This window comes from Labrus mixtus, chromosome 4 (assembly GCF_963584025.1).
Source record: "Labrus mixtus chromosome 4, fLabMix1.1, whole genome shotgun sequence".
NCBI lineage: Eukaryota > Metazoa > Chordata > Actinopteri > Labriformes > Labridae > Labrus > Labrus mixtus.
Window position 1 is genome coordinate 29,831,123 of NC_083615.1, and position 19,743 is coordinate 29,850,865.

Genomic DNA, 19,743 nt, shown 5'->3' on the forward strand with positions numbered 1-19,743 from the left:
AGCTCATCAGGATGATTTGGCAGCTAACCAGAGACTTGAAGACGTTTGTGGTAGGTGGTTTTGTTCAGTCCCTGTATTCTCTGTGGCCTCTGTGCATAATGTGTTGACTTAAGGTTTGTTGTTTTAGTTAGAGGGCAGTGAATTCTTAGGATCCAGGAGCTTGGGGAAATGTTATGTAAGTCAAGATAGAGAATGAGTAACTATCCTCACTTGAGTCTCACAGAGTCCTTTCACAATGCATTGACAGTTCAGTCGGTGAGCTGCAGCCTTTGTGGAAGCGATGCAAGCACTTGGCTCTTCCAACTGTCGAGTAAAACTCGATTACATTCTCTCTTTTTGTTTCAAACAATGTAATAAAATGTGGAGGACAATCTCCTGGTCATATGTGTCTTTGAAGTTTTTAGCAGGACTGCCCACTCGAGGTGTAATGGGTCCAAACAAAAAACGAGTGAGCGTCACAGGCATTTAGAACAGCAATGGGACATTTAACACTGGAGGTACAACTGACACATGAGGAGAAGGACACACTTATAAAAAAAGGCACCAATCGCCCCAAAATTAATTACAAAATTAACCTAAATATATAACTAACAGCAAGAGCAATGATATTGCATTAAACATGACACTCCTTTTGTCTCCTCTTTTCTTATAAGAAAGCCCTTCAAACGAAGATATTAACTGAAGAGTAGTTTAAGTATAGTTCAGTCAATGTGTGTGTGTGTGTGTGTGTGTGGGGGGGGGGGGGGCGTTGATGCTTCAGCATTTGACTCACATGAGAGGAATTTGCCCTTAGGGCTCTCTGCATGAAAGCTGTCTGTCTTTTACTCAGGAGACCTGCTTGCATCTAATTCATAATATCAAGTCTGATGTATCATTTCTGCTAAAAAATGTAATCTTCTCCTGATCCTGACCGAGAGCAACCACAGAAAATTAGAATTTGGCGAAATACATCAGCTGTTTCCTAACATTTTTAGAATTCATAAAGATTATATAATCATTAAATATGAAAAGACTTTACCAAAACAAGACAATTTGTCTGAAAGGGGTCATATTATGTTTTTTCTGGTTTTATATGCTCTTTAGTATGTTTTCCAAGTGTCCTGTGCATGTTTAGGCACATCTATGTGCAAAAATTCAGTCTGCGGAAACGCGGCTTCTCCTACCTCCTCCTGTTAGCTGTAGCATTAGCTGCATGTAACGCTCGGTTCTAGCCCCCCTCGAAAATGTTTTTTGCCAGTGTGACGTCTTGTCAGTGTGATATCACTGATCTAAGCCCATTGGCTCGTTGTGGCAAGCCCAGCAGCTCATGTTGCAGGCCCATTAACTTCTGTAGCACGCCCACGATATGCTGTAGCCTGCGGTAGCACAGTAGTGCTAAGGTGCTAATGTTTTTGCTCCCCTCAGAGCCAAAGTGGCTGCATTCCCAATATGGTAAAAGGGGCGTGACATTTCCAAGAACCGTGCTGAGCGACTGACCAATTACGGCAGAGCCGACAGGCCAACCAATCAGATCAGACTTGGCACACGTGGGGACTCTGAACGCGGGCACTTCAGAGCCTTAGAGCCTTAGAACCTATTGTGAACATACTTTAGTAGGTACATAGATTAAATATACGAACCCCAAAAAGGGCATAATATGACCTCTTTCAAAGCTCCTGTGGGTAACTCAGTCTATCAATTTTCGGCCCTACGTGGACGAAGGGGTTCTTCTTATCGTTTTTGTCCTGTTTCTGTGTAAGAAGGTTCATAAAGAAGAAAATTACATAGTAGGCTTATGTATAGCGTTGTATATGCTTGTTAAACAGTCTAATGTATCACTTATTGAGAATCTTTGCTGTAGAAAATCACAAAATCTGTCAAACTTCAGTCTATCTTCAGACTTCTGTCTTCTATATTCAGTGTTATTATGGCCACACTGCTAATGTGTTTTATCCAAACATGGCAGGAGTTGACGAGTTGGAAAGACTGCAAAGTTCTACTAAGTTAGTGGTTGTTACGGCCAGCTCGTGTAGGCCCTAACATTCAAAATGGAGGTCCACACAGTCAACTTGCTGAAGTTTTAGTTTATTTCAGAACAACCAAAAAATGCAAGAGCAGAGGGAAATAAGTCCAATCTGTCCCGAGGAACCCCAGAAAGCTCTGGCAGCCTGGCTTGTATGCCCTTCCACCCAGGTGAAGCCCATCTGCAATCAGCAGGTAGGTGGGCGAGTCTCCCAACAACCAGCAGGCATGCCACCTCCAACCACCAGATGACGCCAAACCCTGAAACACAAAACACAAGCAGTACCAGGCCAAACCCCATGGCCAGGGCCGTCACAGTGGTCAGTTGTTATTGGGGAGTATTAGACCTAACTTCAGCCACCATCATTAGCTTCCACAGGAAACAGCAAGATGGTGTCTTTGTGGTTGTTTATGATATGAACATTCATTTAATATGGCACAGGGGTGAACTCCTATCTTAACATTTTTACTTTACAACAACTTGATCCAAGCTACATGGAAATAACTCTGGGATTCTGTGTAAGAGGTGATGCACCTTTTTTAGGTAAAGAGCGCCCTCTGGTGACAGTTTATAGGAATTTAAGTAAAACAAGTGATGAAACATTAAAGGTTTTCCTGACAAGCTTTATTGTATAATCTTATTAATATTAGAACAGCTCAGAGTTTAAAATGTTAATGAAGCTCTGTTTTTTTTACAGATTGTCAGATCATCTGTTGGATTGTGGTAAAGGAAGAAAAATCCTTTATAACAATAATCTAATGAATCAAGAATCTAACTATATGTTTTGTGATACTGGCACCTAAATGTAAATGTTCTCTGTAGAGCTCAGAAACTGAAAAAGGAATACATCTTTTGAGGGCGGCAGTAGCTCAGTCTGTAGGGACTTGGGTTGGAAACCGGAGGGTGACCGGTGCGAACCAAAAATGTAAGTTGTACTGGTAGCTGGAGAGGTGCCAGGGCACTGCTGGGAGGCTCTTGAGAAAGGCACCTAACCCCTAACAGCTCTGGTAGCAGCCCCACTCTGACATCGCTCCATTAATGCATGTCCACAGGTCCTGTTTGTGCAAGTGTGTATTTCAGGCCTATGTGTGTGAGAAGCATGTCTCTAAATAACAGAGTGTAAAACCAGAATTTACCTCAAAGATTAATAAAGTATGTCAAAAAAAATTTTTTTAATTAAATCAGAATCTGTGAAAAATTACTTCAAGTAATTATAATATTTATGATGGCTGCATTCCATTCAGGTGAGGCAGTTCCAGGGCTAAATTATTGCACTTGCTCTCTTACTGGTTTCTTGGGACACATAAAGAAGCGGAGCCATTATTAATTTTTCAATGTTTTTTATTGCCTTTTGTCCCGATTACAAAGGGCCTTCACATAGCAGAGCCCAGTAGCTGGCAAGAAAAAATGCATGAAGCCACCGTTTATGTCAGGAATCCACCTGTTTTTAAAGGCTTATACAAATGAAGAATGTGTGCCTGTTTCCTTCTCAATGTTTTGTGTTCAATGTACAGTACAGTGAAGCATCCATTCATAAGTGACACATTGTCAGACAGAGCAGACTTTCAGTGTGATACAGTTCTATTATATCAGTGTATCCCCACTGCAGCTGTTAGATATCTATATACAATATGTACAATATATAATGTAATTATATATGTTATATACTTCTTATATTAGATTAGATTGTTTGAACTACACAAGCTGTGGGTGGCTTTGGCTCAGTTGGTAGAGTTGACATGTCTGATATGTCCTTTGGCAAGACACTTCACCCCAAGTTGCTCCTGCTGCTTCGGCACCGGTCTATGAATGTGTATGAATGGGATTAGTTACTTCTGATGGTCATTTCACTCAGCAGCCTCTACCATCAGTGTGTGAATAATGTGTCCTGCGTTGTAAAAGCACTATGAGTTGTCAGAAGAGTATAAAAGCGCTATACAAGCTTACGTCCATTTACCGTTACCAAGTCAAATAGACTCAAAGACTCCTGATGTATCTCAGTTTTATGCAGAACAATAACAGTTGGCATGAATAGATAAAAGTTTGTGTACTAACTAAACACAACTAACTCTAAATGTTGCAGTCAAAGTTCAGTGTCAGTGTCTTTACAGGTCTGCCTAAAAAATCAGTCAGACAACTGCAGCTGATCCAGAACGCTACTGCTAGAGTCCTCACCAAGACCAAGAATATGGATCACATCAGTCCAGTTCTGAGGTCCTTACACTGGCTCCCAGTCTGTCAGAGAATAGACTTTAAAATCCTGCTGCTGGTTTATAAAGCGCTTAATGGTTTAGGGCCAAAATACATGAGTGACCTCCTGATTAATTACAAACCATCCAGATCACTCAAGTCGTCTGGGACAGGTCTGCTCTCTGTCCCCAGAGTCAGAACCAAACATGGAGAAGCAGCGTTCAGTTTCTATGCTCCTTATATCTGGAACAAACTCCCAGAAAACTGCAGGTCTGCTGAAACTCTCAGCTCTTTTAAATCCAGGTTGAAGACACACCTGTTTACAGCTGCCTTTCATTAAACAGCTTTAAGAAGATTTTAAATTTTAACTCTGCACTGTAACTTTTAACTCTTTTTATATTTTTACTTTATTTATTTCAATTAATTTCATTTGAATTATTTTTCTTTGAACATATGTTCAGATCTAATAATTTCAGTGATTTTTAAATGTTCTATTTTAATCTTTATTTTCTTTCCTCTGTCATGATGATTTTGATGTCTTGTGTGAAGCACTTTGAATTGCCTTGTTGTTGAAATGTGCGACATAAATAAACTTGCCTTGCCTTGCCTTCAGGGGTGATAAAGTATTCAGTGTCGGTGTGAAAATCAGGTTAATAATAATAATAAAGGTATGATAAGAGTCATTCCTTATCTTGTCCTGGTGTGTTTTGAGGTACCAACAGATTTCTTTGCACACAACTCCTTTCATAAGTTTTGATTGATCTCTTTCATGGATCCAGCAGACCCAGCTGTGCAGCAGTCCAGCAGCAGAACCCTGACCTCTAAGGGGAATGAGGACCAGAAAACAACCAATGATCCCAGACTGCCTATGGACATGAGCCTTGATGATGAAGACTACAGCGGTTATTCCTCAGGAGCCATGTCCTAAACGGCGGGAAGAAGGCGTCTGTACTAAAGACCTTTTCAAAAGCATAAAAATGGCAGTACATCGGTGTGTTAAGCTAAGATAAGGATGACTATCGTAATGAAGATTATGCCAAAAGGTGGATGAATTGAAAGACATGTCAATGGACAGAGACATCCCTATAACTTTAATATTATTGCTATTAATTTTTTGGTTTATCACATTCAAATGGTCATAGATACTGCTTTATTTCTTTTAGAAAGTTAAATAAATTAACGGTTGACTTGTCTCCCATGGCTGTTGCATGATTTTCTTAAATAGTTTTTATATGTTCATAAAAACAATAAAAAGGCACAAAGGTATATTTGAGCCAATACATCTATATAGGAAGATACAGAAGTGAATGTGAACATCAGTGGTGTGGGAATATGTAAAAATAGGAAAACACCACATGTGAACTGTAAAATGAAAAGTAACAAAAATAAAATAACAATAACATGAGACAAGAAGTAACCAGCATAGGCGAGTACAATAGAACAACAAACAAGCATACAGACAAGATACACAGAATTACAAAAAGGGGGTACATGAAAGGAGGGTTGGGGGGTCAAGTTGCACATTATTTAAAATATTATCAGTCAAAGCATGTAAGGGTCAAATGAATCTGCTTTATGGTCATCGGTCTAATTGTGCACTGTGCTCATGACACTGAAATGTTCCTCTGTTCAAGTACAGTTTGTCATGTTCTGACAATAAAGAAGGTTAAAGCACAATTAATAATCTGGTTTCGTCAACTTTCACTCAGGAGCTAAAAACAGCCGATAGGATTTTAAAAGAAAAAATGATTTGACATTTATCGCATTAATTATCGACTGATGTGAAATTCTTTATCGTGATACATTTTTTTGTGATATCACCCAGCCCTGATTGTAGCTCATCTAATTGCTTTACAAAATTAGTAAAACCGTTCAAAGTCCTGTGAAAGATCTGAAAGGCACCTGTGACGGCCCTCCCGGCAGCAGGGAGGTTCTGCCGCACCTGGGCAGATGTGGCCAGTCTTCCAGGTGCAGGCTATTTAAGACCGGGCTGATAACCTCACTAAGTGGCATCCATCCTCGGTGTAGCATCATTGCAACATTTGATTGTTTGTTTTGTTTGTTGTTGGTCTTTTGGACAATAAACCTTAAAACATTGTTAAAAGCCGTACTTTTCTGTATTTTGTCAGGCCTTAAGAGCCGGGTCGTGACACACCATTAACAGCATATCTGATCTTTTCCCATTTTGGATTGAACATTATATTATGAATGAGGTGAGTGTGGATGGGTTGAGCAGCATTTTTCCAGCTCACTAATATCAGCCGCTGTGCCAAAAGGGAGGAACATACTAGAGCCCATAGGAGAGCCGATCGAGAGTAGGGATGCTATAGATGGAAATTGGGGGAGGAAATACCCCAAGGCTTTTAGGCCTCTCAGTACACACAGGGCGCTGGTGGCACAGTGGTTAGTGCATGCGCCCCATGTATAGAGGCCATGATCCTCCAAGCAGTAAGTCCAAGTTCAAATCCCACCTCTGGCTCCTTTCCTCTCTCTCTCTCCTGATATTCCAGCTCTATCCACTGTCCTGTGTCTCCATTAAAGGCCCCAAAATAAATCCTTTCTTTTAAAAAATAAAAATATTTACGCATCCATGCTGGTTTCCCCCAAGCGGCAACCTCTCGTGTCACATGTCCAGTAGGGTGGAGAGAATAATTTTGAGTTTCTTGCATTTAAGTTTTTGAAAGTTTTCTGTCTTCCACTTTCCTGTTTTCCTGTTCAAACCATGAACAATGAGCTCAAACTACCTCCAGAGTTTTTGTCTGGAGGCTGCCAGAACAGCACAACAGCAGACATTTATGGGCGAGCAAAGATTATGTGATAGCATGGGTTTGAATCTGGAATGGAGTTCTTTCCATTGAAAATACATTAAATAAAACCAACGTAGTAACTCACAGAAAATGTTGTTTTTGTTTAATAAACCTGCAATTTACAGTTTAATGATTAAAATCAATAGATTTACAGAAAAAAGTAACTTCACATCAGATATGTTTAACCTCTTAGAGATCCTGTAAATAAGCCAAAAACGCCTATCCAGACATACCCAAAGTAAATTGTATGCTGTTTTTGAACCATTTAGAGTTATAGCTCAAACAAGGTCACATTTGAAAGGTAACACTCTGAAATGTCTTCCCAAACAGCCATAATCACAGTTGTTACTACTGGTATTGAATAATGCAAGCTGGAACTACAAAAAATAAAATATTGTTAATTCCGCCTGAATATTTTCTGTGTTTATAAAAAAATCATTTGTACCAGGGGCGGCTGTGGCTCAGTTGGTAGAGTCATCGCCAAGGGTTCAATCCCCAGCTGGGCAACGTGTCCTTGGGCAAGACACTTAACCCTGAATTGCTCCCACTTCTTCAGTGGTGGTGTATGAATGGGATTAGTTACTTCTGATGGATGATACTGCATAGTGATCTCTACCATCAGTGTGTGAATGGGTGGGTGTGACCTGCAGTGTAAAAGCACTTTGAGTAGTTGGAAGACTAGAAAAGCGCTATATAAGCTCAAGATCATTTACCATTTACCAAATGCAATAAAATTATTAAATTCATAAAGGAAAAAACGACCCACTCAACTCTAACTGCACATTGTTTTATGAAATGACTGTTTTTCAACCTATAACTTTATAAAATGTCTTAAAACTCTGGCTTATTATTATACTAAATTATTATTTTAAATTCACGAACCATGCTGACTGTGATGTTGTCGAGGACTACAGGCGCTCTCCTGGTTTCCTGCTGTGCTTGAATGTTGTCTTGTTTGTCATAATGTTTTTTCTGTCAAGACAAAAGATCTTATTAGCTACTGTACCTTGCTGCATTTAGTCCAGTGAGGAACAAGGAAGAAAACGATTCCACAGAACCTGTGAACCACACATTTGACAGATTTTCAATAAAAATTAAATAAAAATGAATAAAAAGGTAATTGTTTTAAAATAATCTGCTCTATGCTCTATCAATATCAACTGAATGTGTCTCCAGGGTTGACATCATTATCAGATATCAGACAAATAATAAAAACACAAACCGTGCAGCCATGGTTCTCGCAGACTCTCACTGACTTAGCTTGAACAACAGTGAGGCATCGCTGCAAGTCAAGTTTCTACAAATCAAGACTCCACCCGCAACTCTTAAAGGCATTACACGGAAAAAATATTCTGCAAGTGAAAACGTTTTCTTTAAACAGCCACCAGATGGCGCTTGTCTCTTTGGTTAGATGCACTTTAAACAGGTGTGTAGTACTACAGATGCAGCGATGGCGATTAGGCAATCATAACTTTGAATACATAACGTGTTGGACCACAGCAGACCGGGGAAAATAGAAAGACCTAACCCTAACCCTAACCCATGTCCAACCGTGATCCGCACAAACTGGTATGAGACCAGTTACAAAAAAATAAAATTAAAATCAGGCCTGCAAATGCTTAGCCTATATCACGTTTATAAAAATAAACGATGATGACACTTTATTTCTAATGTCAACATCAGGGAAAAAAAGATCCGTCCTTCAAGGTGTGCAACCAAAAGTCTAGATATAAAACAGCCTTGGGATACCCTTAAAACTGTTTGGCAATCAACAGCCTATTAAATCAATATTATATTTAGCTTCCTGTTAAAAGAGTCACACTCAGAAGGCGTTAGTGGTAAAAAAAAAAAAAAAAAAAAAAGCAAAAGAGTAAGAGGATAGTCCATACTTATTAGCCTAATATTATTATTATTATTATTGTTATTTATGAGACTCCTTGAGGCCTACGTCATCGTTAGAACAGAAGTGTGTTCAGAACGTGACGTCACAGTCATACTCTCTACGTTCTGTTTCGTCTTTTGTTCTTCACTTTAACAGGATTGTCACTTAAAAATAAACCACCCTCCCGTCGGTCAGAAAATAAATTTCTCCGCTTTCACTCGACGATTTCTTCAAGAAAGAGAGATTAAACGGCGAGTTTTCACATCCGGACCTTCAAGTTAAACGTACTGACACTTGTGAGCTAAGTTTTTCAAGGAAAATGTGAGATTTTTTAACTTTTTAAACTCAATGATGGTTTCTATGTATTTTACTGTATGCCTAGAAAACGACCATGTATAAAACACTGAGAAATGTTTTATTATCTTTTTATTTCTTGATGATATTTTCAGGATGCACCTGTTTTCAATTAATTTAAATCAAAATGTATTTTGTGAATGTCATATTTCCTACTAAATAGGCTAAAGATAGTTTAATTTCATTCACAGATTATATTAAAAAATTGATTTTGTATGCTATTTCTTATTTATGAACTACTCATATCATACACACATGTAGGACTACACTTTGCATAATTTAATTTGTAATAACGTGCACTGAAACCTGTATCTCTGTCTCTTAAGAGACTGATAATAATATGAAGTGTCTCAGTAAACTTGACAGTAGTAGACACTGTGCTTGCTGTTGTGTTACATGATGTAAAGTGATGATGAAAAACTAGCTGTCTGTGTATGTAACATGTTAACAAATGAAGACAGTCTGCAATATGACTGAAAATTTTTCCAAATATGAAGGTGGTGAAATTTTCTATGGATTTTTATTTGAGTATGTTACTTGGATTCTCTTCAAAATCAAGTAGATAGGTAGATAGGTAGGTATTAATCCTAGGGGGAAATTGTGTTGTTGTAGCAGCTATAACTACAATTTACATTAAAGGACGGCAAGAGGAAATAGTACACAATAACCTGCTGAAAGATACAAAACAAAAAGGGCAGCACCAAGGTTAAGATATTGTAGCTCATTTTTGTCCTTCTCTGTAAGACAGTGGAGCAAAGTCAAAGCTCTCTGTCTTTTTACGTTATGTAGCTAAAATAGTGATGTGTCGTTTGTGAACGATTCGTTCAAAGAGAACGAATCATCTGGGTGAAGGAACTGAACTGAATCACTTACTGAAAAGAGTTGTTAATTTCTCAACTTCAGTTGCGCTCTCCTCTCTCCCGTCTCGTGTCTCTCTTTGTAGTCGCTCAAAGCCCGCCCTCCCTCTCCCTTTCATGTCAGTGATACGTACTGACTGAACCGGTCGGGAGCTCTGTGTCGCTCAAGCCCACCCCTACTTCTCCCTCTCATGTCTCCAAAATCGAGGAAGTAGAAAATATATTATTTAACATTTAGGTGTCGTGAAAATGTATGTGCTTTTTATAGCTGCTGACAGTTTTCAAACGGCTTTTATGTCCAGCTTAATTTCACTCAGCTGACTGTTTTAACATCCACTAATGATCGTGTTTCAGTCAGTACAGTGTGTGTGTGTGTGTGTGTGACTGGGGCTGATGACTCGCAGTCTTGGACGTTCACTGAACTGTAGTACTGCGGGAGTCCTGATTCTCTCTCTCCCGCTCAGACAGTCAGTCGTTCACTGAACCTACTGAACAGAACGGTCGGGGAAACTGAGGGGATGATTGTTTTAGCAGCTTTCAGTTTGCAAACTGTAACTTTATCCAACTAAATTCTCAGCTCATTGGTTTATTATTCACCACCGGCCGTTCTCAGTACGATCGCGAGCAGAACTAAACGTTCGGCCGTGTTTCAGCTTATTAAATTCTGATTCACAGACAGAGCTGCGGAGAAGTACTGAATGATTTAGTGAACAAATCTTTTGAACGAATCACTTTACTGAACTGATTCTACTGATTCAGTACATTGAAAAGAACTGCTTTTCACATCACTAGGCTAAAAGTGAGGTGGCCTGTGACGTGAGGGAGGCATCTCTGATGATGAGTGATGACAGACGAGCCCCTGCTATAGTCGAGTATGTCTTGGGAGTGTTGGAGATATACAGGTGTGTTGAAAAGATGGTAGTTCAGACTTATGATGGAGCTTCTGTGATGTCATCAGAGCTAGATGGGGTGCAGGCCAGGATTAAAGAAAGGGTGCCTGAGGCCATGTTTACGCACTGTTACGCACACACATTGAACCTGGTGCTCGTGCATTCAGCTAAATGCATGCCTGAGTGTAAAACTTTTTTTTTAAATGCTTGAGGGACATTTTTCAGTAGGTCCACTTACTGGATGATGTTGTGAAGCGGCGTTTAGCGAGAGCAGCGCCTGCGAGATGGAGCTCAAAGTCCAGACTGCTACAAACAATAAGCATGTATCAATCTGATCTGCGTGCTTTATTCCGTATTATGAGTGAAAATCCAGATAGTTGGGATAATGACACCCTAATGATGGCTGCTGGATATGAGCAAAAGCATCAACATGCTTTTTTAATTATGGCATTTGAGGACATTTTCAGTGAAACCGATGCTCTCTTTAGAGTGCTGCAAAACAAAGAAATGGACATTGGATTTTATTGTGCGCGAATTCTGAGACACAATTGCACTTGTGGAACGCTAGAGACAGGAGTTTGGCATTTTCTATGAACGATTTTTTTTTATTTTTTTTATATCCTTTATTAATCCCTGAGGGAAATTTGGTTTACACTCTGTTATTTATAGGGACATGCTTTACACACACATAGGCCTGAATCACACGCATGCACAAACAGGAGCTGTGGACATGTAATGGTGGAAAGATGTTAGAGTGGGGCTGCTACAAGCTGCTAAGCGCACCAGAGCAGTTTTGGGCTTCGGTGCCTTACTCAATGGCACCTCCGCAGTGTTTGGGAGGTCTCCAGCTACCAGACCAACTTCCAGATTTGATCCGCACCAGGACTTGAGCCAGTGACCCTCCGGTTCCCAACCCAAGTCCCTACAGATTGAGCTACTGCTGCCCCCAAATTTGAGCAGAAATATGCCACACTCAGCCTGATGGATAATGTCTGAAGTCAACAGTCAGTCAGAGATGAGAGAAAACAAATGTTTTATAACATTCTGGACAATATCAGTGTTCAACTGAAAGCTAGAGTTGATCATTTTGGTGAACTAGCTTTCCCTTGGTTTGGTCGATTGTACAAAATTTTATGAAATGGCAAAACATTTTGATGACGCCAAACTGCAGAGCCTGTCAAAATATGCCAGGTTCTTTGACTTTGTTAGACTAAGGGGTGATCTTGTCGGACTGTAACAGCTCACAAACAGTGAGGAGTGAATGTAAATCCCCTGGACGGCTTCTCAGCTTTTTGGGCCAGAAGGATCTGATGCGGACTGTCCCTGAGGCGACAAAGTTACTCCAGCTGGTGCTCACTATACCGGCTACAACAGCATCCGTGGAAAGGTAATTAAAAAAGACTCAAAACATACAGTCGGAATCGGACTGACCAAGGAAGACTTTCATCCCTGGCAATAATCTCTATTGAGACAGAGAGACTTTTAAAACTAAAAGAAGATAAGGAGGACTTTTACAACAAAGTCACAGATATTTTTGTCTAGAAGGATAGGCGAATGGACTTCGTTTACAAGTAAAGGTAAGACCATGATGAATACACCACAGTATAAATTGCTTTCTTGGCCAAATATGTACCATACCTCTATGTTTTGCCCCAGTGGCGGTTCTAGACCACTTTTACTGAGGGGGGCCAAACTGGGGCCAGTTGTTTTGTCAGAGGGGAACATTAAACACAGGTGAAAAATAGACAAAGATAATCACTTTAAAAAATATATAAATATTATGCCAAATAATAGCACACATCATTAAATACCATGATTTATATTTGTTTCAGTAACAGAATTTAATACTAAATTGTGAGTCAAATACTGTGTTATTAGGGGGCTCTTCCTTTTGGAGGGGTGGCCACAGGGGGGACCAAGATCAGTGTTACAGGGGCACTGGCCTAGAACCGCCCATGTTTTGCCCTGTCCTGCAAAATCTCCACTTGGTCCCTGTCCCTTACTGAATCCAATTCAAAATCCTTCTCCTCACACATAAAGCCCTTAACCACCAAGCCCCCTCCTACCTCACGGCTCTCCTTCACCCTCAAACTCCTGCATGCAGCCTCCGCTCTTCAAAAGCCAACCTCCTAGCTCCTCCTCTTAGAACCAAGCACCGAACCTGGGGGGACAGAGCCTTCTCCATAGCTGCCCCCTCCCTCTGGAACTCACTCCCTACACACATTCAACACTGCACCGACCCTCCTACTTTCAAATCACTGATCAAAACTCACCTCTTTAAACAAGCTTTTAATGTACGATTGTGATGTATTTCCTGTTTTCTGTAGTTTACCTTTATTGTTGTTATCTTTATTGTTGTTATCTTTATGATTTGTGTGTAATGTTGCAATGTCTGTTAGTCTGTCCTTACTGTGCTGTTCTTTCTGTTTTTAACTATTGTACAGTGTCTTTGAGTTTTTGAAAAGCGCTTATAAATAAAATGTATTATTATTATTATTATTATTGTTATTATTATAATTATGTATGTGTGTAAATAATGCTGTTATGTACGGTGGCCGGTAGGGGTCAAATGCTCAGCAACTGATGAAACGACATACATTTAGAAAAACGCGCAGCATATATAGAAACGCTGCACATTCAAAAGCAAATGCAAACTACCACAACAAATGAAAAGAAACAAATGCGCTGCACAAAAAACAAACGCGCTGCAAATAGGCAAAACAACTGCATAAGCATCAAACGCGCTGCAAGTACAGAAACGAAACTTAAGTCAAAACACACACAACCAAAAAACAACAGCAAACACAGAAACGCTGCAAGTTCAGCCTTAAATGGAAGTGCTCCAGGCCTGTAGGGGCGCTGTGGAACTGTTTATTTACGGGAGAGAGTAAGAGAGACAGCTAGGATCAGAAAGTTATGTTTAGATAGGGAAGTTGTATCGTTGAAAGAAACAGGATAACTTCAATGTTACTGAAACGCGGAGATAAAGCGAGTCCGACCGGGATTTTGACATCGGGGACGAGAGCCGAGTGTGGGTCTGTGGCTGCCGCCCCGGGATGCCTGGAGCTAGTGCTAGCTCTGGGGCTATGAGCTCCAGCTGCAACTCATCCCTCTGCACCCGCTTTACCAGCCTGACACTTCATGCTTTCGCCATCCCCGGTGTCCGGGGCTATGCCCCACTTTTTATTGTAGGCAAACACAACTTTATAATATGTAGGGGGGAAAAACACAACTTTGAGAAATTAGGTCTTGTTGAGCGGTAGCTTTGCTAAGTTGGCTGCCCGGCTACCGGCACCGTTGGCCGGCTTGAGTAGGCTACGACTTCCGTCTGCCAGGATTTTGAACTTGTCAGGCCCGGGCCAGAGGGCTCTCCGTGGGTGAAGTGTCAGTGTTTGATGACAGGGAGAATGTTAAACTGTAGCAAAGAGATGAGTAGTGAGTTCAACACAGACTTCGGGGATGGCAAAAGCACGAAGTGTCAGGCTGGTAAAGCGGGTGCAGAGGGACAGAGGGGAAGTTGCAGCTGGAGCTCATAGCCCCAGAGCTAGCACTAGCTCCAGGCATCTCGGGGCTACAGCCACAGACCCACACTCGGCTCTCGTCCCCGATGTCTAAATCCCGGTCGGATTTGCTTTATCTCCGCGTTTAAGGAACATTGAAGTTATCCAGTGTCTTTCAACGATACAGCTTCCCTATCTAAACATAACTTTCTGATCCTAGCTGTCTCTCTTACTGTCTCCCGTAAATAAATCAAAATAAACAGTTCCACAGCGCCCCTACAAGCCTGGAGCACTTCCATTTAAGGCTGAACTTGCAGCGTTTCTGTGTTTGCTGTTGTTTTCTGGTTGTGTGTGTTTTGACTTAAGTTTTGTTTCTGTACTTGCAGCGCGTTTGTTTCGTTTGCAGCGCGTTTGTGTCTTTGCAGCGCGTTTGTTTCGTTTGCAGCGCGTTTGTGTCTTTGCAGCGCGTTTGTGTCTTTGCAGCGCGTTTCAGCCTTTGCATTTGTTGTGGTAGTTTGCATTTGCTTTTGAATGTGCAGCGTTTCTATATATGCTGAGCGTTTAACCCCTACCCGTAGTTATGAGATATGAAACACAACCAGTAGTCAATGTACAAGCTGCCAATTGAATGGTAAATTTAAGCTACTCTATAAATGGGTTCATTTATTTATGAATCTGACTCTGAAAAAGTCCTCACAGTACATCACTGAGTAATACCTGGTGCATGATATTTTGTGCTGGAAAAAAAAAATTGGGATACCAGGTCTTTGGGGGATCTAACAGTTCGCACAAAGATCACTGTCATAACCGTGGTACCAAGAACTCCTGTTTTGATCAACAGATTTGACCAGATGTGGTACATTTGGCACCAAGAGCAAAGTACCTGGTGCAATCGAGAGGCAACCTCTGGTGTTGAAAAATGAAGCCAGTGCGGAAGTGTGAAATCTTGCAGTTTGTCGAGTGTCCGCTTGAAGAAGTCACATACATACCCATTCAAAAAAAGCATGTTTTTTTTCAATATGTTTACAGTTACAGTACACTCACACTCTGTTAGTACGTATTTTCATGGATTAATTCATCTTGATAATTTTGTGGATTTATCTTTGAATTGTGTCAACCATCTCAGAGTAATTCTTCTTTTAGGTTTGTGAAGCTGTAATACATATATGTAAGAGACCTCATAGCAGCAGAGTTATATTTGGATTGGAGCCAAGTGTTTGTTGTGAGCTGAAAAGGAAATGTGACTTAGAGACTTAAGAAATGTATATGTCTGATATTTACGAGTCAAGGTGATGTCTTCTTTCTAGCCTTTTAGAGATGTAACGAAGCAGCGAGGAATTTGTAAGATGTACCTTCTAGCATAATATAAGCAAGACTGTGAAGATGAAGACTTTGCCACTTTGAATTCAATTAAATTCATTTGAAGAGGGCGAAATTACAAATGTAACCAATAATTGTATTCCCTTTTTAGCACTGCAGCGTTGCTTGCGATACACCCAAAGGTTATTTTGCACGCCATCTGATGAAATTTACTTTTTAGCAGTATTTCAGGAAGATTTCCTTCTGAAAAAGGTGAATATTAAAATGTCACATTTCATTTTTGGATTACTTTAGTTACTTGTTGAGCAAGTGTTGGTCATATTTAACCTTTGTCTGTTTTCTCCTTAGATGTAAACTGTCTTGTAAAAAGGTAAATATCAGATTTCATCATGTTTTGATTTTAGTTACCGAGGTTACAGATATATTGTAACTTTCTTTTCTTCTCTTCTTTAGGACAGTGGAGGATCATCAAATATTTTTACCAAAAGTTATTAACACTGATATTTAACTGGACATATTGCCATGCAGGATGCGAAAAATTAAGATTGCATTTGCGTACATTAACTTTATTTGAAGAGGGCGAAATTACAAATGAAACCAAGAATTTTATTCACTTTGCAGCACTGCAGCGTTGCTTGCGATACATCCAAAAGTTCTTTTGCGCACCATCTGATTACATTTATCTTTCAGCAGTATTTCAGGAAGATTTCCTTCTGAAAAAGGTGAACATTAAAATTTCACATTTCATTTTTGGATTACTTTAGTTACTTCTTGAGCAAGTGTTGGTCATATTTAACCTTTGTCTTTGTTCTCCTTAGATGTAAACTGTCTTGTAAAAAGGTAAATATCAGATTTCATCATGTTTTGATTTTAGTTACCGAGGTTACAGATATATTGTAACTTTCTTTTCTTCTCTTCTTTAGGACAGTGGAGGATCATCAAATATTTTTACCAAAACTTCTTAACACTGATATTTAACTGGACATATTGCCATGCAGGATGCGAAAAATTAAGATTGTATTTGCATATTTTAACATCATTTGAAGAGGGCGAAATTACAAATGAAACCAAGAATTTTATTCACTTTGCAGCACTACAGCGTTGCTTGCGATACATCCAAAAGTTCTTGAGCGCGCCATCTGATTAAATTTATTTTCAGCAGTATTTCAGGAAGATTTCCTTCTGAAAAAGGTGAACATTAAAATTTCACATTTCATTTTTGGATTACTTTAGTTACTTGTTGAGCAAGTGTTGGTCATATTTAACCTTTGTCTTTTTTCTCCTTAGATGTAAACTGTCATGTAAAAAGGTAAATATCAGATTTCATCCTGTTTTGATTTTTGTTACCGAGGTTACGGATGTATTGTAACTACTTTTTTTCTTCTCTTTAGGACAGTGGAGTATCATCAAATATTTTTACCAAAACTTCTTAACACTGATATTTAACTGGACATATTGCCATGCAGGTTGCGAAAAATTAAGATTGCATTTGCATATTTTAACATCATTTGAAGAGGGCGAAATTACAAATGAAACCAAGAATTTTATTCCCTTTGCAGCACTGCAGCGTTGCTTGCGATACATCCAAAAGTTCTTGAGCACGCCATCTCATGAAGTTTACTTTTTAGCCATATTTCAGGAAGATTTCCTTCTGAATAAGGTGAATGTTAAAATATCACATTTCATTTTTGGATTAATTCAGGTACTTGTTGAGCAAGTGTTGGTCATATTTAACCTTTGTCTTTGTTCTCCTTAGATGTAAACTGTCATGTAAAAGGTAAATATCAGATTTCATCCTGTTTTGATTTTTGTTACCGAGGTTACGGATGTATTGTAACTACATTTTTTCTTCTCTTTAGGACAGTGGAGTATCATCAAATATTTTTACCAAAAGTTCTTAACACTGATATTTAACTGGACATATTGCCATGCAGGATGCGAAAAATTAAGATTGCATTTGCGTACATTAACTTTATTTGAAGAGGGCGAAATTACAAATGAAACCAAGAATTTTATTCACTTTGCAGCACTGCAGCGTTGCTTGCGATACATCCAAAAGTTATTTTGCGCACCATCTGATTAAATTTATTTTCAGCAGTATTTCAGGAAGATTTCCTTCTCAAAAAGGTGAATATTAAAATGTCACATTTCATTTTTGGATTACTTTAGTTACTTGTTGAGCAAGTGTTGGTCATATTTAACCTTTGTCTGTTTTCTCCTTAGATGTAAACTGTCATGTAAAAGGTAAATATCAGATTTCATCATGTTTTGATTTTAGTTACCGAGGTTACGGATATATTGTAACTTGTTTTTCTTCTCCTCTTTAGGACAGTGGAGGATCATCAAATATATTTACCAAAAGTTCTTAACACTGATACTTAACTGGACATATTGCCATGCAGGAAGCAAAAAATTAAGATTGCATTTGCATATTTTAACAGAATTTTATTCACTTTGCAGCACTGCAGCGTTGCTTGCGATACATCCAAAAGTTCTTTTGCGCGCCATCTGATGAAATTTATCTTTCAGCAGTATTTCAGGAAGATTTCCTTCTGAAAAAGGTGAACATTAAAATTTCACATTTCATTTTTGGATTACTTTAGTTACTTCTTGAGCAAGTGTTGGTCATATTTAACCTTTGTCTTTGTTCTCCTTAGATGTAAACTGTCATGTAAAAAGGTAAATATCAGATTTCATCATGTTTTGATTTTAGTTACCGAGGTTACGGATATATTGTAACTTGTTTTTCTTCTCCTCTTTAGGACAGTGGAGGCTCATCAAAGATATTTACCAAAAGTTCTTAACACTGATATTTAACTGGACATATTGCCATGTAGGATGCGAAAAATTAAGATTGCATTTGCATATTTTAACATCATTTGAAGAGGGCGAAATTACAAATGAAACCAAGAATTTTATTCCCTTTGCAGCACTGCAGCGTTGCTTGCGATACATCCAAAAGTCCTTTTCCGCGCCATCCCATGAAATTTATTTTCAGCAGTATTTCAGGAAGATTTCCTTCTGAAAAAGGTGAATATTAAAATTTCACATTTCATTTTTGGATTACTTTAGTTACTTGTTGAGCAAGTGTTGGTCATATTTAACCTTTGTCTTTGTTCTCCTTAGATGTAAACTGTCTTGTAAAAAGGTAAATATCAGATTTCATCATGTTTTGATTTTAGTTACCGAGGTTACAGATATATTGTAACTTTCTTTTCTTCTCTTCTTTAGGACAGTGGAGGATCATCAAAGATATTTACCCAAAGTTCTTAACACTGATATTTAACTGGACATATTGCCATGCAGGATGCGAAAAATTAAGATTGCATTTGCGTATTTTAACAGAATATTATTCACTTTGCAGCACTGCAGCGTTGCTTGCGATACATCCAAAAGTTCTTGAGCGCGCCATCTCATGAAATTTACTTTTTAGCAGTATTTCAGGAAGATTTCCTTCTGAAAAAGGTGAATATTAAAATATCACATTTCATTTTTGGATTAATTCAGGTACTTGCTGAGCAAGTGTTGGTCATATTTAACCTTTGTCTTTGTTCTCCTTAGATGTAAACTGTCATGTAAAAGGTAAATATCAGATTTCATGCTGTTTTGATTTTAGTTACCGAGGTTACCGATATATTGTAACTTTCTTTTTTTTCTCTGTAGGACAGTGCAGTATCATCAAAGATATTTACCAAAAGTTCTTAACACTGATATTTAACTGGACATATTACCATCCAGGAAGCAAAAAATTAAGATTGTATTTGCGTACATTAACTTTATTTGAAGAGGGCGGAATTACAAATGAAACCAAGAATTTTATTCCCTTTGCAGCACTGCAGCGTTGCTTGCGATACATCCAAAAGTTCTTGAGCACGCTATCTCATGAAGTTTACTTTTTAGCAGTATTTCAGGAAGATTTCCTTCTGAATAAGGTGAATGTT

General features: G+C 39.0%; 1 protein-coding gene and 1 long non-coding RNA gene across 2 annotated transcripts in view; both read left to right on the forward strand.

Annotated features, from left to right (window-relative positions):
- LOC132973504 (ovochymase-2) overlaps positions 1–5,757 on the forward strand; it is a 14,433-nt gene extending 8,676 nt beyond the window's left edge. Inside the window, exons 14-15 of the mRNA XM_061036993.1 lie at positions 1–50; positions 4,972–5,757. The exon at positions 1–50 is cut by the window's left edge and continues 52 nt beyond it. Of these exons, the coding sequence (XP_060892976.1) occupies positions 1–50; positions 4,972–5,120 (199 nt within the window). The 3' untranslated portion in view covers positions 5,121–5,757. The remainder of the gene's footprint in view (positions 51–4,971) is intronic.
- Positions 5,758–18,255: 12,498 nt separating this feature from the next.
- On the forward strand, positions 18,256–19,306 carry LOC132973619 (uncharacterized). The gene is made up of 2 exons (XR_009673030.1): positions 18,256–18,333; positions 19,251–19,306. It is a non-coding gene; the product is annotated as an uncharacterized LOC132973619 (long non-coding RNA).
- The last annotated feature ends 437 nt before the right edge of the window (positions 19,307–19,743 follow it).